Source organism: Harpegnathos saltator, unplaced genomic scaffold, assembly GCF_003227715.2.
Source record: "Harpegnathos saltator strain DR-91 unplaced genomic scaffold, Hsal_v8.6 scaffold694, whole genome shotgun sequence".
Lineage (NCBI taxonomy): Eukaryota > Metazoa > Arthropoda > Insecta > Hymenoptera > Formicidae > Harpegnathos > Harpegnathos saltator.
This window is the reverse complement of record NW_020230531.1, coordinates 2,646,797-2,672,442: the sequence shown is the minus strand read 5'-3', so window position 1 is coordinate 2,672,442 and position 25,646 is coordinate 2,646,797. Positions and strand designations below refer to the sequence as shown.

The window sequence follows — 25,646 nt, the reverse complement described above, 5'->3', positions numbered from 1 at the left end:
ACTCAGTCATGCGGATATAAACCGATATAAAACACATGCTTAATTAATTTAGGAATATCGGAAAATATAGAAAGTAATTTGCAAATGGAATCTATATCTATATATCTTGACTAGTGTAGTATCGATATTATCGAAGCGCGTACATATAGATGCTAGTTAATTAAAATGTATTCATTTATTATTTAAATGTGTTATATGAAACCGATAAATCGTTGAACGATAAATCGTTGAACAATAATAAAGATAGTTTATATGTTTAAAAATTTATACTTATAATATATCGTTAAAAATAATATAAAATTGCAATTTGAATAATATAATTGTAAAGAATAGTGAAGTATTTAATATGAATACTTCGGGCGAAAAACATATAAGGTGTTTTAGAAAAGGTAAGCTAGTTATATGTATTTACACATATAAGGCGCTTTAGGAAAGTAAGCCAATTATGTGTATTCTTTTTATGAAGACAAACAAAAAAGTTTTTGTTTTAGTTAAAAAGTTAATGTCGAACCGAGATTAAAAAGATTAATTTCGATGTTAATATATCACAGACAATAATATTTATTTAAATGAATAAAATTGAACAAAAAGACAAAAACTGATTTAGTAATTTAGATAAATATTATTGATTATATATTACGTATGGTATGTTGTATGTTAACATCGAAATTAATTTTTTTAATCCTGACTTTAACTTTTTAACTAAGCGTTTTAGACGCTGTGTTTATAGGAATTTTGTTTGTTTGTCTTGATAAGAAAAATATAACTACCAGCGCACCTTTTTAGAAACACCTCGTATTAAAATTTTAACAAAATTTTTATTTTAACAAAATTTTTATTTTAACAAAAATTTTAACAAAAAGATGTATCTGTAATTTCTATTAAGATCTATTAAGATAAAATTTTGTAATAAATGCACGCATTCGTTCACCGGCATTGTAATTTTTTTCGTACTTTCACGTAAATTATCTTGCTGGTACTTATCGTTTGTAGTGATTGTAAACCAATACTTTGATAGATGGATGGGTGGGTATTTTGATAGATCTACCAAATACGCCCACCCGTAGACGCAGGCACTTGCGTTGCCGATGCGCAGATCAGTCTGTCGTGACCTGTCCTTTTGGTAGGATTTTCTCGAAAGTTCAACACGGCATGTCGGGATAATATTTAGTTTACTGAGTTTCAAATCGCCGCTGGCATGGCTTCTACATCAAAATGGTTCTTGTTATTATACCTCGGTTTCTGCACGGCATGGATGGACGAAAGGTATGTTTCTTAATAAGAGGCAATAAATCATGCACTCAATCTTGTATATCATTATTCGCATTTCCGTGACCAAATTTTCTACCAAATATGTTTTGAAACACCCAGTCAAATCAATAATTATCATTATTGATTTGTGCACCGTCTTTTTCCAATTAATATATATTCGCTACATACATATATGACGCGACAATTTTTTACGAAAAATCGGCATCGGTGTGTGTTAGAAAAATATATGTTGGAGAAATTTTATTTCTATCTTCATCATTAAATTTGTTTTAATCATGTCAAAAAAAAAAAAATACAAAATAATTTGTGAGAAAAGTTGTCAAATAAATTCTGATAACGGACGTGTTAAAAATAATATTTTTGACGAATGTATTTGAAGTGTAAAGCACACAGATGTTAACATAAAAAATAGTCTAATAGGACTGCTCTACTTTTAATTTCCACTCCACTTGCGCAAGCTTCTTTTCCAATTGCAACAAATGTATGCGAATAATATATAAATAATGCGCGACTTAGGCCTGTTCTGGAGTCTCGAGACGGACATCTCATAATCTCCAGCTCGAAGGACAGAAACATCACTCTGAAGATAATAGGAAGCGGTTACGTGAATGTCAATGAGATTAATCTACTTCACGTGGCATCGGCGGTAATGAACATACGTCTATATGTACTGCGTGACAATCAAGGTGCAATTGGTTGATGCACGAGTTTCGATCCCTTTTAGGCGCAAAATGCGACGCGGGTCATCGACAGGTGGCGGATGGGATACTTGGCTGAGATGGAGAGCTCTCTTCAGCAACTAACAACTATAGTGACAGGCTCTACAGGTCTACAGAGGAGAGTAGCTCTGCTCGAGAGAAACATCGATACGAATATTACGAATCGTATAGGAAACAGGACGCGGATAATAGTAAGAACACGCAAATAAGCAATATTAGATTAGCAGTTTGTGAAAACATATTTTTCTACATATTCGCAGCCATTTAAACTAATACGATGACAGAAAAAAAAAATAATTTCTGTACGATAACATCCACGGGCAAATAATACGATGATTATACAAACTGCTCTGATTATACTTACGCGATATATTAAATTATTTATCTTGAAAATTTAAATATCTATTTTGATTTGAAGAGAAGCGATATAAATTATGTCATCACTGACCTCATAATGACTACTGACTGCAGAATAACGTGTAATTTTCAGCCGAGTACTACAATTAACAGAAATAATCTCCGCCGTATCAACATGCGAGTACGTATCACTTGTCTATCTATTCATTATGAGCTATATACAGGTTGCGTGAAAAGTTCGCGGAGCGGCATCTATAAGTAAACGGTAGAATTATAAATTGTAGTCGGTTATATAGAATCACTCTTCACATGAACCTAGGTTAGGTTTCATTTGCATCTGTCAATTCTTTCTGTGTTTACAAGCCAATTGTAGTTGACGTGTCAGTATATTTGTTTGCAATGGAAAATTTGAAACAGCGTGCAGTGATTGAGTTCTTTGTTAAAAAAGGTTTAAAGGCAATGGAAGTTCATTCCGAGATGGAAAATGTGTTAGGGGAATCTGCTCTTTCAAAAACAATGGTTTATAAATGGGCACTTGAGTTTCAACGTGGTCGTACAAGCATTGAAGATGATCCACGCAGTAGAAAAAGGTAAAACAATTAACTCTGAATATTATTGTAACCTTTTGGATCAATTGGACGCAAAAATTCGTGAGAAAAGACCTGGTTTGCAGCACAAACAAATCATTTTTCACCAAGACAACGCACCTGCTCACACAAGTGTTTTGTTAATGTCTAAATTCAATGAATTGAAATACAAATTGCTTGATCATTCACCGTATTCGCCAGATTTGGCACCCAGCGACTTCTATCTGTTCCGAAACCTGAAACAATTTCTCCGTGAAAAGCATTTTTTGTCGAATGAAAAAGCTATAGCAGCCGAAGAGGCATATTTCGCAGACCTTCCAGAAACACACTTCCGCGATGGAATAAAATTATTGGAGAGCCATTGGGCCAAGTGTATCGAAGTTAATGGAGACTATATTGAAGAATAAAATCATTTTTAGAATTTGGTATTCTTTATTTCAGTTTCGCTCCGCGAACTTTTCACGCAACCTGTATATGAATAATATCCCACGCGGTCGTAATTACGAATGTAAATATGTTTTCCTTTTTCAGCTTAAAGAGTTGGAAGACTCATTGAGAGCTATGCAAAGGCTTCTCCGAGAGAACGAGTGCCAGAGTAATCCGTGTCAAAACGGCGGTACGTGCGAGGACCTCTATGACGCCTATCAATGTCATTGTCCATCAAATTGGGAGGTATGTATGACAGTCCTGCGTAAAAAAAGAGAGAGCACACCGATATTTCACGAGAGAATAATTTATGGCGATTTCAGGGCCCGAACTGTATGACAGATGTTAACGAATGCGCGAGATTTCTTGGCACGGATCTCGGATGTCAGAACGGAGCAACGTGCCGTAATCTACCAGGATCTTATCGGTGAGCGACAATTAATTATATTTCTTCCACCAAATAGAGTAACATCAAGAAATTCGCGCTATGCTCTCGTATGTCTATGGATATCTGGTACAATCTAAAATCCGCTGTCTCTGCAAAAGAAAGAACTGTACAGAGGTGTGTTTTTTTTTTAATGCGAGTATCAAGTTTGCCGTATCAATTCGTCCCAAAAGAGTAACTCCGCGAAGTTTGACATCTGGCGACCGCGGTTTAGCGGACGTACAATTTCTGGGATACATTATACGGAATATGCTTGTATACATAATATCGGTTCTACATCAGATGCGATTGCTTGCCGGGATGGTTTGGCCTGCACTGCACGCAGAAAACATCGATTTGCAATACAGAGAACTCCGAGGCGCTTTGCGGCGAGCACGGTGTCTGCGTAGCGAAGAGCAGCTCTCCACAGGGATACGCTTGTATCTGCGATCAAGTATGATTTCCCATCTTCCATTGTAAATGCCGGTTTCTCGAAAATCGTAAAGTTGTCGGTGGAATATCAGACGGAATTTGCGTTCGTAAACCGCCCCTCGACGCGGCATTACCGATCCTTATATTTATCGTATCCTCAGGGATGGGAGAGCGACGGTACAAGCCCGGCTTGCACCAAGGATGTAGATGAATGTGCAGCAGACCACCCACCCTGCTCCGTAAATCCGCCGGTACCGTGTCGCAATACGCGTGGCTCATTCACTTGCGGCGCCTGCCCACACGGTTATAGCGGAAATGGCTATTATTGCACCGACATTGACGAGTGTCTGATTAACAACGGCGGCTGCAGTATCTCACCTTATGTGTCCTGCATGAACACGATGGTAAATATATATGTGCGCTTACATACGCGTCACATATGTCACATATGTCGCATATAATATTAGCTAAAAGATATGGTTTTGTTCGAGAAGCGTGCTAGGCAATGTGTTCAAGTCCGCCGCTTGTCTACCGTAAAATCTTCCATCATGGATATTATTCGCTGTTTCCTCGTGATCGCGAGTATTTCTGAGAGCTTTCGTACAAATATCCTTCAGTAGTGGAATATGTAGACAATATCGTTCAAGTGACTTGATCAAATGGCAAACGGGTCGTACGATCTGCCGCAATAAGCATGTAATTCCACTAATTCCTCTGATTGCTTATAGGGTTCGAGGGTATGCGGATCTTGTCCGATCGGATATCGAGGCGACGGTGTCAGTTGCATCTTTGTCGGCGGTTGCTCCATCAACAACGGCGGATGCCACCTACTGGCGACCTGCACCGAAAACCCGTCACTTACGAGTTCTTACGTGCTGTGCCGTTGCCCAGCGGGTTACGTCGGTAATGGAATGGGACCAAACGGCTGTCAATTAGCTGATGTATCGGTCAATACAGCGTGTTCGAGCAACCCTTGCGTTCATGGCACATGCGTGCCAAACGGTGCAAATGGCTTCACTTGCACGTGCAGTCCGGGATATTCAGGTATATATTAACGATGTAGGAATGGATGTGAACCGGGGCGAGAGAGGGGAGGCAAATGCGTCCCACGAACCCACTCGTAAACCGTAACGCTCTGTTTCTCACACGTGACCGAATAGGGGGTGGGGTGTGGAATTAATTCGCATTTAGCGGGCACACGTAAGACCATAAAGTATCGCAGTTGCGAATTATGAAGTGAGAAACATCAGCCGCAACGCGAGGGTCTTCATTTTATTCAGTGGGAAACAAAAAGGGAAAAAAGCGAAGAAAAACGAGGGAAACGAAAAGTACACGCAACATACATCTTTCGCATTGTACTATATTTTTGTACTTCTTGTCGGTACTTTTAGGAGTTACGTGTAACACGCCAGCTGATCCGTGCATGCCAAATCCCTGCCGGAACAACGGTGTCTGCGTCGTTTTGAACGGACAAGCGACGTGCGAATGTACATCCACTTTCACTGGAAGCAGATGCGAAACACAACGGCAGGCATGCGGTGGCGTGTCGCGAAATCCAGTAGGAGTGCTTCAATTCCCGATCGGCGGCAGTACTTATCAGCATAGATTGAGCTGCGCTTGGGTGTTGATCACGGAGCCCACAAAGGTCTTGAACATCACCTTCACGGCTTTTCACCTCGAGCAGTCTACAGATTGCAAGTTCGACTTCCTGCAGGTGCGATGTTCTTCCGGCAGCCAAGGGAGTCTTAGTAGTACTTTTACCCCTGAAGTAACTGTGTTTGTCGTAAGGCTGTGAGTTTGGCGAGCTCTCGAAGGTATCTATCATTGAATAGTACTCGAGTCCTCGTAAGCACAAGATACGGTTAGTTAGGAAAGTTTCTTCAGGGACTTCGGGGTAAACTGTTTAATCTCGTTCTAAGTAGTTTCTGGCATCGTCGACTATCTTCGATGCTGCGTTTAGGTCTTTACGTTCTCATGCATTAGACATTACGACGTAAAGATCGGGAAAACCCAGGTAACTCACAACATCCGACGCGATGTTTCAGATCCACGATGGGAAGAACGCCGGTGGTCAAATGATCAACAGATTCTGCGGCGAAACGCTGCCCAATGGAAACGGAAACATTGTCTCGTCCCATAATTCTCTCTACCTATGGTTCCACTCGGACGGCAGTATATCTCACGACGGGTTCACTTTTCATTGGAATAGTATCGATCCTATTTGCGGGGGTATTTTAGAAAATGACTATGGCACAATCACGTCGCCGGGCTCACCAGGCAGATATCCTCCGAACAGGGATTGTTTCTGGAGAATCTTCGTGCCAGAGTCGAAGAGGATTCAATTCCATTTCGGTCAATTGATGCTCGAGGAACATCCAACTTGCCAAAATGACTACTTAGAGGTAAATGTGCTTCGTAAATTAATCCTACCGTAAGTGGTACTACGAGAATCTCTCTCTTTGAATGTATTTCTTGCATACATAATTTTTGATATTGCTAATCTGATCGTACCTGATTTCTCATAACATTATTAAGTATTTCGAATTAAATGTTGAAACGGTACTACCGTATTTAAGATCACTGTCTTGTCAACAATTTCTTGTCAACTTTGATTCTGTGTTCAATGTTACGTAGATTACCGGCATAGAAGACGAACGTTTAGGGCTTTACTGCAATCATACACACCCACCGCCTCTCATTACACCGACTTCCGAAGCGAAAGTTCATTTTCATTCTGATGGTGCCGGTCAAGACGTTGGTTTTCAAATCCATTACACGATGGTCGAAGGTATCGGCAAAAGCACTTGATTTGCATTTCGAACCTAAATACATTACAGTTAGTTAGCGGCATTTACTTAAAAGGTCTGATATTTTTTGACAATTTTATTGTCGGAAAATTCAACAGAGAATATTCTTGATACTTAGGTATACCAGGTTGTGGTGGAACTTACACGACTGCCTCCGGTACGATTAGCTCACCTGGTCACTCGTCAACTTATCTTCCAAACATGCAGTGTGAATGGAAAATACAGCTACCACCAGGAGAGCGAATTAGAGCAATGTGGTTGCGATTCGATCTCGAGGAATCTCTCAGTTGTCATTTTGACTACGTCGAGGTGATCTCTTGAACATCATCATATTTTTAATGTAAGGTGTCAAAACATTTAAGTTAATCTTATTTCTTCTGCCAGGTCTACGACGGACCACACACGTCTTCGGAATTAATCGGTAGATATTGCGGATCGGAATTGCCGTCAGCGATTAAGTCGACTACGAATACTTTAGTCGTAGTATTTAGCTCCGATTGGTCTTTCGAGTCAGAGGGTTTTGCTATTTCCTACGAAACATTTTGCGGCGGCGAGTTCCGCGACGAAACAGGAATCATCCATTCACCCTTTTATCCAAACAACTATCCTGGCTCAAAGACATGTATTTACGAAATTATACAACCGGTCAACCAGGGAATCGTATTAAACATATTAGATATGGACATCGAAGGTCTGTCAACGGATTGCTTCTACGATTACATCGAGATTCACGACGGTGATAATGAGAATGCAACGAAACTCGCCACATTGTGCGGCAATGAATATCACATACCGCCTACTCCTTTCATTTCGACACATAATTATATGTTTATTAAGTTCACTACTGATAACAGCTTGGAAGGCCGAGGTTTCAAGGCCAACTACACGACCATTGATCGCAGTAAGTCGACCTATACTGCAATATACAATTAATCTAATGTTAAGCTGAAACTAACAAACTATAAAACACATGTAGAGAGCGATTACAACATTTGCATGTAAGAATTCGATAGCAAAGGTAACAGAATAATCACTGTTATTTTCCTTAAGGATGTGGCGGACTGCTGAAAACATCAGGAGAAATAATTAAGCCTCCCACTGAAGATGGACATTATTTGAATGACGAGGATTGTATTTGGACTATCCAAGCGCCGCCGGGATATGGTGTGCAACTCAACTGGTTGTCTTTCAACTTGGAAATGCACCGTCGATGTGTCCTTGATTACGTTAATATTTACGAGAATTACACTTCACCTTCAGAAAACATAATAGCCACGTACGTTAGTATATTAAAAAATGTCAGAAACAGCATTAATGAGTAATAATACTATACAGTGATATTGTTGCCATTATACATAAATTTTTCTGTATGTTACGACCCTTTCATTACGTAACATATTTTAGATACTGCGGTAACAAAGTACCACTCGGCTTTACGACACAAAGTTCCACGGTTACCATACTTTTCCACTCTAATACGTATGGCACAAGCGATGGATTTGTCGCCACGTATCTTTTTGTCGACTTGACGAAGATCTGCGGAGGTCATTATATGAAGTCGACCGGCGTTATCAGATCGCCAGGTTATCCTGATGATTATGAGAATCGAAAGGAATGCGTTTGGACTATCGAAGCACAGGCCAGACACAGGATCATACTTACGGTGAATCACTTTGAGCTGGAAGATCATTCGTCATGCATATTTGATTACCTAGAAATTAGGTAGATAATCAGCTTAAAATGTAAACGCTATTGCTTACAAATCGCTATTTTATATCTCTTGTGTTTCAGAAACGGTGGTTATGAAACTTCACCGCTGATCGGCAGATTCTGCGGCGAAGAAATACCAACTGAAATACCAAGTCAAGCCAGTCAGTTGTATATTAAATTTGTTTCGGATTTCTCAAGAAGGCAAAAAGGCTTTGAGATACAATGGGATAGCACAACGGAGGGTAAGAACACACAAGGAAATTCCGATGAATTCTATTGTGTTCCAATTTCTTTCAGTCCTAGCAGCTTTTACATGTGACATGATTTTAGGATGTGGTGGTACGATGAACGCAGTTACCGGAGACATAATATCTCCAAATTATCCTGAACCTTACTTGCACAATGCAGAGTGCTACTGGAAGATCGCTGTGGCGGCGGGTAGCTTGGTGCAAATTACAATAGTTGATCTCGAGCTCGAGCACAACGAGAGGTGTCGATTTGACTTTATCGAGATATTCGAAGGCATCAGTCACCGCGTGCGCAAAGGACGTTATTGTGGCGCGTCATACCCGAAGATTATTCAATCCGCAACTAACGAAATGACCATTCGATTCCGCAGCGATTTTACCAATTCCGCCCGAGGTTTCCACCTGAAGTACGAAACGCGTAAGTGTAGATTTTTTCAATCAAATAGCATGTGACTTTAATTATTCGATATTGTTTGGCACTGAAAAAATGCTAAAGTGCAATTTCTAGTTCTTTTTCTAAAGATATGAAAATATTTATGTCAATAAGATTGAAATAGTCTTGAATTTCTATATTTTTGTTCGTACAACATTGTATTAGTATATTTAATTCTTGCACATGTACAGACAACTTATCGATATTATTAAGTAATTATTGAACGTCTCAACGATAATTGTAAAACTTTCATTTTTGTCGCAGAATGTCACAACAGATTACACGGCTTCTACGGTGTGATAGAGTCACCGAATTTCCCCAACAAATACGAACACGCGATGAATTGTAGTTGGATCATTGAGGCGCCGATTGGGAACAAGATTAATTTAACTTTCTCGCATTTTGATCTTGAAGGACGCGGCGATTCTGATAACATTTGCCAGTTCGACTATCTTGAAATCAAGGAAGGCGAAGGTGACACTCCTAATTCCGAGTTAGGTCGCTTCTGCGGTTCCGTCAATTTGCCGCTGAAAATAAGTTCAACGCAAAATCAAATTTTCATAAATTTTGTTACGGATTCTTTCATCGCCTTTAATGGTTTCCGACTCGAGTGGCTGACTCACGGTTGCGGTGGAATTTTGTCTAAACCTGTCGACAATTTTACGTCACCCGGATATCCTTCTGGTTATCCGACAAACATCGTTTGCGAATGGCTGATCGATGTGGATTACGCGCACAGCATCGAACTCACTTTCCACGAGGTGGGTAAATCCGAAGAAGAGTTCTTCAAATATTTTACGGATTTCGATACAGCGATGTTAAGTCAGACCAGCGTTGTCGCGACTTCTCACAAGCAGAAACTTCTACCTTTCAGGTGAACACTGAGAAGCACAAAAACTGTTACTACGACAAAATCCAAATCTATGCCGGCCAAGACGCAGACGCGCCAAAATTGACTGAGCTTTGTCATACGGAAAAACCAGTAGTCTACACCAGCCCCGGGAACAAAATGTTCGTGAAATTTCAATCGGACATATCGTACGCCGGTCGTGGCTTCAGAGCTAGCTACAGGACCGTTCCTATCAAGTGCGGCGGTAAATTTACAACATCATCGGGCATCATTCACTCGGCCAATTACCCGCAGAATTATCCGCACAGTCAGAATTGCGAGTGGCTGATAGAAGTCGACAATAGTCACGTCGTAAACGTTACGTTTCTGGATTTCGATATTGAGAACAGCAGGAATTGCACCGATGATTACGTGAAAGTATGCTTTAACTGTCAAAATAAGTTGCGTATAAAAAATGTAGAAATACTTTTATACAATTACTCCTCATTTTAAATTTTCTTCCTTTGATCTAGTAGTAAGTGCGTGAGAGCGTATTTGTAAATTTTCTTGTTCCACATTTTTATAGATCTTTGACGGACCAACGAAAGACGATGCGTTACTGGGAACGCATTGTCGCAATCAACTGCCACCGTCCTATATTTCGACTGGTAATCAAATGTTAGTAGTTATGCGGACCGACAGTATCATCTCAGCGAAAGGCTTCAAAGCTCAATACTCTCGAGCCTGCGGTGCTCGCATAACTGTGAAGGATCACGGTTCCTTTACATATCCGAATGATAATGGCGATAACGGTAACTGCACTTGGATCTTGACAGCTGAAAATCCAGGTAAATCTCGATCTGGTTTGAACTCACACTTCTAATTGCGAAAGCTCACGCCATCTTTCACTAATTCACCCCTCCAACGCAGCCGACCATGTGACTTTAACTTTTACGCACATGGAGGTCGACCCTGCTGATTTCAGTAGAATATGGAATGATAGCTGCTATTTATCCTACATCGAAGCGTTTGAAGGTGATAGCACCGACGGCCCGTCTTTGGGGAAGTGGTGCAACAACGTCGCTCCACCGCCGGTTACAAGTACCGGAAGTTCTCTTACGTTGCACCTGTTCATACGTTATGATTTCCACGGCCATTTCGCCGCAACTTATTCCGTCCTAAATACAGGTACATCAAGTTAGGATATGTGCAACGTACGCGAGCTCATTAGCTCGTCTCCTTAACTTCTGTCTTTTAGCTTGCGGCGGAAACTATACATCCGAACAAGGCATGATCACTTCGCCGAGTTACCCGAACAGCTATCCTTTGAACTCCGAATGCGTCTGGATTTTGAATACCTCCCCCGGTAACAGGATTAGTCTTACGTTCACTGAGTTTGACGTCGAAACGAGCGAAAACTGCGATCTAGACTACGTCGAAGTGCGGGAGAATAGCGGAATCGGGAAGCTGATTAACGTCCTTTGCGGCAAAGACGCCGCGCCGATTACGTCCTCCAGCAAACTGTGGCTCAAGTTTAAAAGTGACGATTCAGGCACCGCCAAAGGTTTCGTGGCTGAGTATAGTTTCATCGGAGGTAACGAACTTCAAGGACCTCTAGGACGTATTACCTCGCCATTATATCCGAAACCTTATAGACGGACAGCCAATTTCTCGTGGCGTATCACGGTTGATATGGAATCAATCATACAAATCCAATTTAGAGATATTAAAATCGAGAACATTGTCGATACCTGCATTTTTACCAGCGTTACCGTAAGTATTCTTATCCAACATGATAAAAAACGCTGAGAATAGTGGAATTCCGATGAAAAAACAATTATATAGAATTATAAAGGAATTATATATAATTATATGTAAATTTTATATTATGTACAATTTATGTCCACAAAAAAACGCTGTTAAGTGAAGAAAAGAAGAAATTATTTTGTTCAATTATATATCGATATCATGGGCTACTGTAAACATACATAATTGCTTTAATTTCATTAAAGCTTTAATTGCATTAATTGCTTTAATTGCTTTAATTGCTTTAATTGCATTTGTCATCATTTCTTTCAGTGTGTGGACTCACATAATTGTGTGCATTTATATATGGCTATGTAAAATATGTAGCAAAATTTATATATGATCATATATAATTATTTCTTGTTGTAAATGTATATATATATATATAATGTATATCAATTATTTTAAACGTAATATATCTGGAACTACATGTAGAAAGGTATTGTTATGTATTATCGTGTATCAACAGCTTTAATTTCAATCGTTCTAATTAATAGAATTAATTTCGAATAAACATGTATAACTTGAAGGATTAGAAGTGCTGTTAGAGCTTAATCTGTTTCTCACCAGGTATATGACGGATATGACGACGAAGCGCCGATTCTAATACAAGCATGCGGCTTCAGTGTACCGGATCCGGTAGAATCATCCAGCAATATAGTTTACATCACGATGACGAGTGATTATATCAGGCAGGGGAACTGGTTCGACCTGACGTGGCTAGAAATACCGAAGGACGTCCCCAGTGCTCAGGACACCAAAGAAATTAAGCGTAAGATGTTTGTCTCGCGTGTGTACGCGCAATTACTCTACTTTGTCGTAAATGCCGGGATACATATGTAATGTAATAAACATTAACGTTTCTGAGTGACCGGCTAGATTAACACGAGATTCACGCGTACGGCAGCAACACTTTCGCTTCGCTTTACCTCTCCACAGTGTCAGAGTGCAACAAGGAAGTAGCTCTAATGGGTGAACACAACTACACGTACTCCTTCAGCTCTCCCGGTTGGCCGATCGGTTACGCACATAATCTGCGTTGCAACTGGGTCTTCACCTCGCCACCTGGAACGCATTTAGTCCTGAGAATATTATCTATGAATTTGGAAGAGACGATGAACTGCATAGCCGACTCCGTATCTGTTTATTCGGGATTAGCACTGATATCGACCAGCGACGCTCATCTGAAGAGTAAACTGTGTCTGGCGAACTCCACCATGACCTCGATCAGAACGACTAATGTGATGACGGTGAAATTCGAGACAGATTCAAGCGTCAATAAAACCGGTTTCAACGCATATGTGTATCGAGGTCAATGATTTAATTTTTCGTTCAATCAAATTAACTTTTTGCGGAAACTTGACGCTTTTCTGTTGATATTCAGATTGCGGAGGTAATTTGACTGGCCCTAATGGCATAATTGAGCACGACAATTCTTCGTCGAGAAGTACGTGGCATTACACATGCGACTGGACTGTCGAGGTGAAGCCTGGTAAAACTATCAAAGTAGATATTATAGATATGTCGATATCGCAAACAGCCGATCATACCTGCAACGATAATTACCTGTTGGTTAGTAATAAACGTTATATTATTAGCTCATCGTTAGTTATGAACGAGAAAGGTCAACAAGAACACATCGCACCTTTTCTAAAAAAATAATCTGTGTAATTGCAGTTGAAGAATGGAGGCGATATGTTTTCGCCTCTGTTAGGCAACGGAAAGTATTGCGGCGAGGTGCTGCCTGCGGAACTACAAACCATCGGAAATCTCCTTTTCGTCAGAGCTGTTCGCAATGGGCCTCATCTTCGCTTCAAATTAACCTACAGGTTTGTTAATTAGGCAATTTATTTGCTATATTCACGAATGACATACGTGTGCATAAATTTGAAAAGTCTGTTGTTACATTTGAACGTTCTTGTGATAAACGTGTTTTCATCATGTAAAATCATGTAAATCATCATGTAAAAAAATCACTCGAACAAAAGATTCACTTTATCCCTGATTTCATTTTGCTTGTTTTGCCGTGTTTTATTTATATTTTAGGGAAGTAAGCATGAGCTGCGGCGGTGAGTTTATCTTGACGAACAAACAGAAAAAATGGGAAATAACTACCCCCAATTATCCAAACATTCCGCCAACATACGCCGAATGTACTTGGAAGGCTATCGCTTCAGCTGGCGAAAGACTTTCTATCCATTTTCCAGAAAGATTCGATTTGAGCTATAGTACAGAGTGAGTTTTTCTAATTAAAGAGAAGCCAAGAGTAAAAACCGCTCGGCTAAGATTTTCGCTTGAAGACGGCCATTTTATCTTTTTCAGCTGCGAAAGAGAATACGTCGAGATAAGGGACGGTGGTACTGACACTTCAAGATCTTTGGGAAAATTCTGTAAGGACGTCGCACCCAATAGTAAGACTACCACTGGCAACATGATGTACATTCATTTCTACACAGACCTGCCGGAGCCGAAGAATGGCTTCAAAGCTGTGATCACATCCGGAGGTAAGAGAAGAAAGGAATACAAATATATATCTAAAATATATTCGTAAGTTGCAATACAGCAAAGTAAAACGCAGTCAAAATTGAAGACGGAACTAAAGGTCAAGGTAAATCGTGGAAATGAAAAGCAGTACTTCTGCGCTCTGTGGGAACTTTACGCGCGAAATACACCGCGGATTCTCTTGATAAAATATTCACGTCGCACATTCTCACATAGACGTCTGCGGTGGAATTTTGCGCGGTGTCAGTGGCGTCATCGAATCGCCGCATTATCCACATTTCTATCCTACAAACCAGTCGTGTTGGTGGTGGATAATAGGACCGACGGATCACACCTTAAAATTGCAATTCCGCGATATACACCTGCCTGGTTACCGCATATGCAATGCAACCGATCACGTTGAAATCGGCGAGAAGACTGTGGAAACTGATAAACGTGAGTAATTATGCAAAAAAATTACATAAATTTAAGTGTATACCAATTGTATTGCAACACCGTGACGCTACGTTTCGATGAAACTGTATCTCTTCGCAGCCTCATCAATCGGATCCTACTGCGGTCTTCTAAAACCGGATGTGATCGAGACATCGTCAAACGAAGCGTACGTCATGTTCGTAAGCGACAACAGGGATTACATAAATTACAGAGGCTTCAGTATAAACTTCACGGCTACCCAAGAAAGTTAGTAGCCGCAAAACAAATTGCGTCCAGCAATTCCTAATTTTACGTTTCATGAGCTCCGCTCCACATGTTACTTGCGCAATTTTGAATTTTACACGTTACGCGCGAATTTTGTTACTTCATGTGTGTTATACTACCTGCTTGCAGCGTGCGGCGGTTCATTAACCGCAATGAGTGGAATAATTAAGTCACCCGGATATCCGAATCCACGTACACGACCCAGGTAAATTTCCCTCAGAGGGCTAGCATCCCTTGCATCATAATGCCAGCGCGTAATGCAAAATACATGATCGCTCAAAAAAGCCCGTTGAATAGAAATTAATTTGCACATATATTTCACACTGCAAACTTTGTAAAATCGCATAATGGTGTCATTAAATTATGAACAGGAACAATTGTTTGATCAAATCATGTCGCGAGTTAACGAGCGGCTATCAGCCGAATCAGTAATTTACGCGTTCTAAAATAGTAACAAAAATTAACACGCTATAATTTATATAATGCCTATAGAAATTAACATGAATTATGTGCGATGTATCGCAGATATTGTGACTGGCGGATTGAACTGCCGCAAGGTTACCAGGTTGTGGTGAATATTCTGGACTTGGATATCGTCAGCTTATCTGGACCGACGCACGTCGGCTACTCACTTTCGGTAAATGGCGTAACGCCAGCGGAACGTAGGAAGCATTATTTTGAGAAAGAAACGGATGAATGCGCTAAACTTTTTCTTCTATTCTCTCTTTACAGTTCTACAACGATTTCCGCTATAAATCAAAGATTAAAACTCTGGGACGCATTTCACACGACAGCACGGAGGAAATAAGTAGTTCTAGCAATACCATGATTATCGGCTATTGGTCCTCCGCCGGGCATCGAGGTTTTAAACTTCGTTACTATTCCCGGGTACCAGCTCGTAAGTTTCGAAAGCTTATCGGCGATAATTTATTCATCACGTGTTTTGACGACGCGTTCCAATACATATCAACGTGTCGCCTAATCGCGTTGCTCTCGTCGTTATGCAAAATATAAAAGGAGAAACGTTAACATGCGATCAACTTCTGTGAATGCGCTGCTTGCAGCCTGCGGTGGAAGACTGTCGGGACGTGAAGGCAACATCACGGGCCCAACAACTCGACCTTTCAATGAATCCTCATACATATGCAACTGGAAACTGGTGTCGCCCTTATATAGGTTCATCCCTGGCAACCTTGCCCACTTCACCAACATCGCCAACACCGCCAACAACAATTTTACATTGACGATAAAAGTGGTCGGTGACTTGGGCGAATTCGAGATAAGTCCCAGAGGAAAATGCATCTACCCTGAATACATCGAACTTCACGGTAAGATAAAAGACTACTTGAATTCTCATTACCGCTCATCGGCAGTAGTTGTCGAAAAACGTGTAAATATAGATCGGAGATGCTATTACCAGAGAATGAAAGGAGAATATTATACATTGCAGGTGTCGGAGTATTGTGTGGAAATATAACACAGCCGAGGTACTTGAGAAGCCCAAAACCAGTGAACGAGTTGACGGTAATTTATCAGTATATGATAATCTATTTTCCATTTCCGGCATATATCAATCAAAGTCACTTTAGTGCGAATTTTAGTGCGAACGGGGATATAAGGGGTGGTCAATTTTAACTTCCATTATTCGCATACAGGTAATGAATGGTACTTTTGGGAAACATATGTCTTATAACATACAATACCAATGGCAGCCTTGTGGTGGCATTTTACAAGGCCCATCGCATACTGTCACATCACCGAGGAACATATCCTACCCAATAAATTGCGTTTGGCATGTGAATTATCCTAGCAATAGTGAAACGATCAGCCTCACTTTCGCTAGATTTAATCTTGGCAGTTGCGAGCAAGGTTACATCATCATTAGGTACATTATTTTAGAGTTGTTCTTTTGTGAAATAATTTCCGATTTACAATTTGCATATAACGTGTGTCTCTTCAGAAATGGCGGTTCCACGTCACCGGAAATTGGAAAGTTCTGCGGTAATATAAAGCCTTACAACATCACCAGTGCATCAAATCAGCTGTGGATAGAATATTTCGCGGCGGACGAGCCGAATGATTTCGAGTTTAATCTGAATGTTGCCAGCGTGGGCTGCGGCGGGACGTTACGCGGTCTCAGCCGCGAAATTTTGTCGCCGGAGTAATTATCGCTCAATCTAAGAACTAACGGAAGTGTTCAACGAAACGCGGGATTTGAGAGCAGAGGAATCGCTCAACACTACTTTTCTACTCGTAGATACCCGAGACAATATCCGAACAACAGCGAGTGCACGTGGGAGATCATGGGCGACAATGGATACCATTTAGGCTTAACGTTCATCGAGAGGTTCAGTTTGGAGACTAGTCCCAATTGCGAGAAAGATTACGTGCAGGTCTGCTTGTGTAATATCACCTTTCCTTGTCGGACTAACGTTAAATATTCATTGACGTTAGTCGTTCCATTCCCGCGACCAATTCCGTTCGTTCGCCATATAACAGCGAATATTTTCGCCGCGATATTAGGGAATCACGATTTCACCCGCGGTAAAACGTACTATGTTACTCAGATATTTGATTGGATCAACGGGGAGGAAAGCAGCAACAGCGAATGGAAGAGTCTCGGCAAGGTTTGCGGCAGGAACACACCTGCGCCCTTTAACTCGACATCGAATCGCATGAAGGTGACTTTCCATTCGAACGAGGCGGTACAGTCGGACGGTTTCCGCGCCGTCTGGAACGAGAATTGCGGCGGTGTTTTCCAGGCGACCAAAAACATTAAGATGATCCAATCACCATCGTACCCGTACTCTTATCCACCCAACGCGTTTTGCAATTATACCATCGTTGCGCCAAACGAAGATATTATCGTTGAGTTTACTGATTTCCATCTGGAACGCGGTGAGTTACGAATGTCTGCTTGTTATGAGTGCCTGATGACACGCGACGGAAATTTGCAATAAATACTGACTTCTCGAGAATGTTTGGATGTTTGAAACAGGAAAGGAGTTCTTTTCTCTAAGCTGAGGCACGAAAAGTGCAAAATTGAGCTAAATTAAATTTCATTCGCAGGTCATAATTGTCGCTTCGATAACATCACAGTTATCACAGGAGATTTGTATGAACTGCAGACAGTGGATACTTACTGTGGCAACAACAAACCAGCAATTGCGAGATCTATCTCGCGCATAGAAATTATTTTCATGACAGACAAATTTGTGCAGCGAAGTGGCTTCCAATTTAAATACTTCCTCAATCGTAAGTTATTCACAAATACACATACACACGACCATTGCCTGTTATTCGGTAAACAATGATCTATAGCTGCTAGAATATGATCAATATGGAACATGAAATTCAACGTCTAAGTTAATTTTTCATCTGGCGACGAAGAAGAAAAGAAACTTACAAGATTGTTACGGTAAGACCGGAGAAATAATGAGACCGTTGTGATTAATAGAATGTGGCGGCATAATTACAAAACCGTCCGAACTCAAGCCTTTGATGCACGGAGAGGAATACTTCGGACGCATGAATTGCACTTGGGTCATTAAAGCTCCGCAAGGGAAGAGCGTACTCGTACGGTTCGAGAAGTTTATCCTCGAGTTTAGCACGGGGTGTGTTTCTGGCGAATCTGTCTGACTGCTTATTCCCGAATTATATCGCCCATCTAACCGATTGTTATCGTCAATTTGCAGTTGTTACTTCGACAATGTCGCCATTTATGAGGGTGATTTGGTGGAGAAAGACAGACGAATAGCTCTGATCTGCGGTAATTTAACCGAGAATTTGCCCACTTTCAAGTCCGAATTCAATTCCATGGTCGTCAACTTTAATGCCGATAGCTCGAGGCATTTCGAAGGTTTCACGGCCAAGGTACAATCTGTTAACAGTTATGCTATTATTTTATTGATCTTCGAAAGTGAACTATCTCGCGATTTGTCAATCGATTCAAGTATCGCTCTTAAGTATATTATATTATTACCGTTATTTAATGTTAAATCTCCTCGTTTGATCTCAAACGAGGGGTAATGTATTAACAATAGTGAACTGTGTTAACAACAGTAAGTTGCAGGTATTATTCACGACAAGTCCGGCCGAAGGCTGCGGACAGATTATCAATATGACTTCGACCCAATCGAAATCATTTAGGACTCAGCAGGCGGCAACTTATCAGGCGTTCGAGGAATGTCACTGGACTGTAATGACATCGCCGGGAAAAAATATTAGATTTACCATTAACAGCATAGATATCAAGAATTCGACTAATAGCACAGGCAATACAAACAAATGCACTGGCGATTTTCTTGAAGTAAGTTTAAATCTCGTCAATCTGATATTTCATGGAAGTACACTAGAACAACAAGATTGTAGCATTATGTACTAATAATGCAATAAACACGATATCGTACATAATATTAAATATGATTATAAGAAATTGTTTTTATCAATTAACCGCGCAATAAATAGTTTCTCAAAGATGTCCAACGCGATATCGGTTGAATAAGTCTAGAAATATTGTTGAAGATCAAAAAGAATATATCGCGGGGACGCTAGTTTGATGATATTTTTATCACGACCTCATTAATTCGTCGATGTCGTTTTATTATTCTCAGGTGCGGGATGGCGCCGGATCTTATGGCGACCTTTTGGGTCAATATTGCGGGAACGTACAGCCACCTCCGATATTATCTACCTTGAATATGTTGTGGATTAGACTATATACAGACGGTACAGCTGAAGGTGCCGGTGTAACAGCCACCTTGGAAGTTATCGATTGTAAGAAATTTTAAATTTACTTTAGCTATTTAATAATATCGCGACAATTATGCGATACAAAAAATACAGTGATAGTAATTCGTTTCTTCTTGGTGAATACATTGTTATTTATAAACTTATATATTCACATGATATTCTCTCTATTAGAAAAGATGCGCTCAGTTTTAGTGCGCTTGTTTCTACCAGAAAGTGATGTACACTCTCGCGTCTTTCAGACAAATTCGTGTCTACTTTGATTATTATTAATCGTTACGACGTCATTTTCTCTTTATTCAATGTTTTCGCTCCAGCAACATGCGGTCTAAGCAGTCGAACAATAAATGAGACAAGGCAGGTTCTCACCTCGCCGGGTTACCCAAATACATATACACCTGGGCTTCGATGTCGCTGGATTTTACGACACCCCGACACATACAGTGATAGAATGCGAATTCAATTTATAGATTTTGATATGGAAGATTCCAGCAACTGTGAAAACGAATATTTAGAAATTTCTGAGGAGATGGTGAGTACGTTTGAATAATAATATCTTTACATTGTGTATTGGCGTGTGTGTATATATGTATGTATGTGTGTATCTAGTATTTATCGCATAGTATCCACATCGGCAAAATACAATTTTTTGATAGTGAGTAATAAACCCATTATTCTTCCGTAATTAGTCAATAAAATAAAACTGTCATTTTCTCTTTAATAACCATTAGAAGTACATAAACGAAGGCTTCGGAAAGAACTTTATTTACAATGGAGTGCAGAAACATCCAATTACTATCGAAATAGTAAGATACTTTTCATTATTGTTAACGTGCGTTTCGCCTTACGGATGATCATTTACTCAATCTCACTTTCCGCTTTATTTTTCAGGGTAGCCGGTTCCCTTATTCCACATACAAATATTGTGGTGGACAACTACCGCATGATTATTACAGGTACTTAAGTTAAAGTTGTTTGTCAGCTCATCACGACTCGACATATTAGTCGGAACAACGGCATTATTCCAAATTGAATATTTTTCTTGCAGTTACAGCAACAGCATCCAAGTGGTCTTTAAATCAATTTTCAACGGTCATAAAGGCTTCAAACTGGAGTACAGCATGGCAAGCTGCGATCGGAATTACACGAGTGAGCAAGGACGGATCATTCATCAAGGATTCACGAACTGTTTGATTACGATCACAGTCCCGGAAAACCGCACTATTTCTTTATATTTCAATCAATTCAGCATTTACGACTCTGAACACTGCACACATTACGCGCTACAAGTATGTTATTCTTTATATCTCTAGTGGAAAAATATGACAAGCCAACGGTCGTTGCAATCGTTTCCGAGTCAGCAAGCTGAGTGAGAGGGAATTGAGGGTTTACTTAGATACGAAGATTTGTTACAAATCTAAGTTTTCGTATAAATTTGTATATTTTGTAGGTTCATGATGGTGATTCGAGTGGGCCGCTTCTAACCACGCTATGTAGTGGAGCGTTACCAAGCCCGATTTTCAGCACTGGTAACAAGCTCACCTTACGTTCCTGGGCTGAGAACACTAACTCTTATCAAAGTTACGATATCATTTACACGACCACGGACGCAGGTACGATGCGCTCGCATAGCAGTGCAGCACAAATTCTCTCGTTGCACCCGATTAATGCAAGCCACCAGATGCAGGGAAATTATAGCGCGAGCGCATACGCAATGATTTACGATGCCGCGGCGCCTCAGAGATACGCGCTCGTGAAATGTGGCGCTTTATTTTCGTGCGGCCGCGCAAATACGATTGCGATCTCGCGACGCGTTCGCTTTAAATGTCAGGCGCATTACAGCATAACGGACGTATAGATCGAGGTCCGGCGTAATTTTATAAAACGAAAGCTGAAAAACAAAATGTGCGCAGGTCGGGGTTGCGGCGGTCGTATATTCAATTACGGCGGCAGATTCACCTCGCCATTGTATCCCAATATATACCGCAACAATACCGTATGTACTTGGGACGTGAGTGTGCCGCGCGGCTTCAAGGTCATCCTCGAGTTCGCTGTATTCGACATTGGAACGAGGAAGAACTGTGAAAACAATAATCTCAAGATTTACGACGCCGTCCCTAGCGGAGAACTCTTAAGCAACACTTATTGCGGCGGGGTAAGTTCGCTCCGGCGAATGATACACCGTTGAGGACTGCTAACGAATTCTACAACTAACTAACGAGCCAACTAATTGTCTAAAATCTAAAAAAAAGTGTCTAAAAAAAAGATATCTATTTGACGAGAATCAAAATAAAACAGATCATTGAATTGAAATCGGATTCTGAACAATTTCTTCAAAATTTTCTCAATATTATGTCACGCACCACGAAAATAGATATTTTGTCTTTCTTCTGCACAGGATGATCCAGCAAGATTTGAAGCTGCGAGCGATCGAATTCTCGTAAGATATACTTCAACAGTGAACAACATTGGAACTGGATGGGTTATCACGTTCATGGCGCAGTCGACTAGTAAGACACTCATCTTTGCAATAAGATATTTTAATTTTTTCCTTTACGGATATTTATAAAAATAGACAAATCGTGCAAATGTATATATTAAGAGATAATAATTGCGAAATAATCTTTTCAGCAAAACCCATCGATATAGTGAACAATTAGTACGTCAAGTTTATAAAAGGCGATATATGTAAATAAGAAACTCAACAGCAAACATTCTGAAGTTTAAATATAATTTACTGTAGAGAGGTATATAGACGAAAATAATAAATAAAACGGTTTAGACGTCTAACGCGTTATTATTTAATTTTAAAAGTTTAAAAATAACACCAATAAGACACGGCTATCTATAGTCGTAATATATCGCTGAGCATTCTTCAAATGTGTTTGAAATTGTGTAATTTAATATTAATGTGTAAAATATCACTATACAGTACATTCATTTGAGTCTGTTAAACAATTTCCTTTAATTGCACTATCTTTATCTTCAGCTTCCACTTGTTCTTTATCCTGCTGACCCATAACTTCAGCTGCATCTTCTTCCTCTTCGACGGGTTTTTCTGATTCTTTCTTTTTAGGTTCCTCCTTCTTTTGCGCTACCTCGCGTGTCTTCCTGCTTTTATTATCCTGTTTCTGTATTTTCTGAGCTTTCTGCTTATTATTTGCAGTCTCCGACGCGTTTTCTTCCTGAGCCGAATCTTCAGATGTCACATCAGCTTCGACCAATTCTTCATCATTATCTTTAGAGGCTTTGGAATCTGTGTTTTCAGTCATTTCTTGCTTCTTCTTGTTCTTGTCATATTTGGTTTTCTTACTCTTCTTGTTCTCGACATTCTGCGTATTTTCAATAGATTCCGACTTGGACTTGTTTGACTTTTTCTTATTCTTCACGCTAATATTCTCGTCTTCGTTGATTACTTCGTCCACATTTTTCGATTTCTTTTTGTTCTTTCCTTCCTTCGGACTTTTCTTCGATTTTTGGCTTTGTGATTCCTGAGAAGCTTCGGGATGTTTGTCAGATTCCTTCGATTGTTGTTTAATGTTTTTATCTTTCTTATTTTGTGTGTCCGTCTTTGTTTTATCTTTCAAGTTCATTGCTTTATTTTCGATATTTCCATCTTTTTCGTTGTCTACTCGTTCGACGCGTTCCTCTTGTTTACTCTTCTTGTTCTTTGATTTTTGCTCCGATTTTTGAGAATTTTTCGTTTCTGAATATTTTTCGGAAGGTTTCTCCGTACCATGTTCCAACGACTCACTACTTCTCCTCTTCCTCGACTTTTCTTCTTTCATATATTTTTCTTTTCCTTTTTTTTCCGACCTTTCGGATTGATATTTATCCCTTCAAAAAGTAAATTTCAATTTATAAATATGATACATAAGTACAAATTCAAATTACCTTACATATAATAATCAACACATTTCTCTCTATATTGTAATTAAATTATAAAACATATCCGTTAAAGCATACAATTTTAACAAATAATTTTCCTTTAGATAGCTTTATTCAGTTTTTTCTATTTATTTATTAATCATAAACCACTTCCTCATTAGCCGTATAACAATATGCTGCAACGTACGTCGTATATCATAACTTTAAAGATAGTGGTTTCTATTCCTGTTGACTCATGTAGAGTTAAATATAGTCGTTCACAATAGTAAGCTTCATTAGTTCAGCACTGATATTTACTTTAGATGTGATATTCTTTATATTTTTTAATATATTGATTTAGCTTATTGTGTTATTGTACTTACTTTGAGTTACGTTCGACCTGGACTTTATCTTGCTTCTCATTTTTATTTTTATATTCCACATCCTTCTTGGATTTCTTTGCCAATGCTTCCGATGCGAATATTGTGACTACTAAGAGCACACAAAACCATACCCACAGCCTAAAAGAATTCGAATTTTATCATTTCCACTTCTATTTGTATCTCAAACATGCATGGAAAGAAATTATACATTAATATAAATAGCGCGCAAATCACCTACGTAACGATAAAGTAAATTTCTGTAAGTCAATTTAATCAACAAACGATTATGTAATTTGTGGTATACGCATTTGTTAAGATTTTATAGAAGCTAGTAATGAAAGATAATAAAGCTAGATAAAAACATATGTTCTTAAGAAAATGTGACTTAACGAAAATTTATTATTTATCACAGCTCTTAAATCTACAATGTGTAAGTAAATTTTGAGAAATGTTCTTTTCCCGGACTAAATTTCTATTTTACATATATCTCCGAATCTTTTTCATAATGTTAATCTTATCTTACCTCATTGCGCTAATTCGTGAATCCGGCTTGTAACGTCTCGATTCACTTCGTACGTTTAATCACGGAGCTAGCCTCGTTTAACACTGTCACTCTTTAGGCGTTGCTTGTCTCTTATATCTCGTGTGTTGTCTCCAAAGATATCTCGATAAATACACCGCGCTTCTCGCATATATTCGTCAGTGCTTTATGAAGTCAATATCACGAGTGCTATCTTCTTTCAATCTGTGGGAATGACACGTTGATACGTTAATGCCTAAGACCATGCTTAAAATATGAGATTTAAATACGAATACAACTCCGTATTATATCTGTGTAGTCGTAAATATGATTTGAAGCGCATGGAAAGACGGCACCGAAAAATCGTAAGTGCAATGTTTTTCCAATAATTTTTTCTATGTTTTTCTATGGTTGTGTTAAATTAACTTTCTCCTTCCATCTTATTAACGTCATGCAATTTTCCACCCGAGGGACTGAACTGACGTGGTCCAATTGGCGAGGATATCTTATTACGGATATCTAATCTAATATCAATAGCGATTGTCCACAACAATCTACGTACTTTCACGCTTTGACGTTAATAACCACTCAAATGATAGTGTACGCGCGTAATAAACAACCACAGTCATGTATTTTTTGAAAAATGTGATTTACAATGTAATCAAAGATGTTGGCCAAAGATTAAAAGTCCCCTGTGACGTCTATGAAAAGATTTGCACCGATAAACTTTAGAGATATTTTTAATATCTTCTTGGCACAGAGATCGTACGTATTCTGATACGCTCTATAATCTTCTCAATGTTCAATTTAATATAAGACACGAATATAGTCTCAAGATCTATTCTTACCGAGACTTAACTGCACCTTTTTTTAATT

The 25,646-nt window shown here is 39.5% G+C and overlaps 2 protein-coding genes across 2 annotated transcripts; one reads left to right on the top strand and one right to left on the bottom strand.

Annotated features, from left to right (window-relative positions):
• Nucleotides 1-1,129: 1,129 nt before the first annotated feature.
• Cubn (Cubilin) lies at nucleotides 1,130-22,840 on the top strand. The gene is made up of 53 exons (XM_019842515.2): nucleotides 1,130-1,266; nucleotides 1,789-1,918; nucleotides 1,997-2,182; nucleotides 2,482-2,529; nucleotides 3,467-3,607; nucleotides 3,685-3,788; nucleotides 4,089-4,239; nucleotides 4,379-4,621; nucleotides 4,946-5,261; nucleotides 5,609-5,931; nucleotides 6,263-6,619; nucleotides 6,852-7,005; nucleotides 7,143-7,333; nucleotides 7,409-7,925; nucleotides 8,075-8,300; nucleotides 8,429-8,746; nucleotides 8,816-8,976; nucleotides 9,065-9,400; nucleotides 9,680-10,176; nucleotides 10,290-10,682; nucleotides 10,831-11,092; nucleotides 11,175-11,432; nucleotides 11,503-12,017; nucleotides 12,621-12,822; nucleotides 12,990-13,361; nucleotides 13,435-13,622; nucleotides 13,728-13,879; nucleotides 14,097-14,285; nucleotides 14,373-14,554; nucleotides 14,769-14,987; nucleotides 15,087-15,233; nucleotides 15,381-15,456; nucleotides 15,777-15,888; nucleotides 15,984-16,149; nucleotides 16,316-16,579; nucleotides 16,702-16,775; nucleotides 16,907-17,136; nucleotides 17,212-17,412; nucleotides 17,509-17,644; nucleotides 17,819-18,149; nucleotides 18,321-18,506; nucleotides 18,709-18,865; nucleotides 18,947-19,124; nucleotides 19,324-19,560; nucleotides 19,865-20,027; nucleotides 20,318-20,532; nucleotides 20,732-20,806; nucleotides 20,892-20,956; nucleotides 21,049-21,289; nucleotides 21,451-21,613; nucleotides 21,914-22,155; nucleotides 22,399-22,510; nucleotides 22,632-22,840. Exons 1-53 carry the CDS (start codon nucleotides 1,199-1,201, stop codon nucleotides 22,658-22,660), a joined length of 11,199 nt encoding a protein of 3,732 aa, XP_019698074.1. The 5' UTR covers nucleotides 1,130-1,198; the 3' UTR covers nucleotides 22,661-22,840.
• On the bottom strand, nucleotides 22,818-24,822 carry LOC105185605 (cylicin-2). Its single transcript, XM_011145240.3, has 3 exons — nucleotides 24,774-24,822; nucleotides 24,251-24,388; nucleotides 22,818-23,837 (listed from the first exon to the last, which is right to left on the bottom strand). The coding sequence occupies exons 1-3, from the start codon at nucleotides 24,776-24,778 to the stop codon at nucleotides 22,925-22,927; spliced, it is 1,056 nt and encodes a 351-aa protein (XP_011143542.1). The 5' UTR covers nucleotides 24,779-24,822; the 3' UTR covers nucleotides 22,818-22,924.
• Nucleotides 24,823-25,646: the final 824 nt, after the last annotated feature.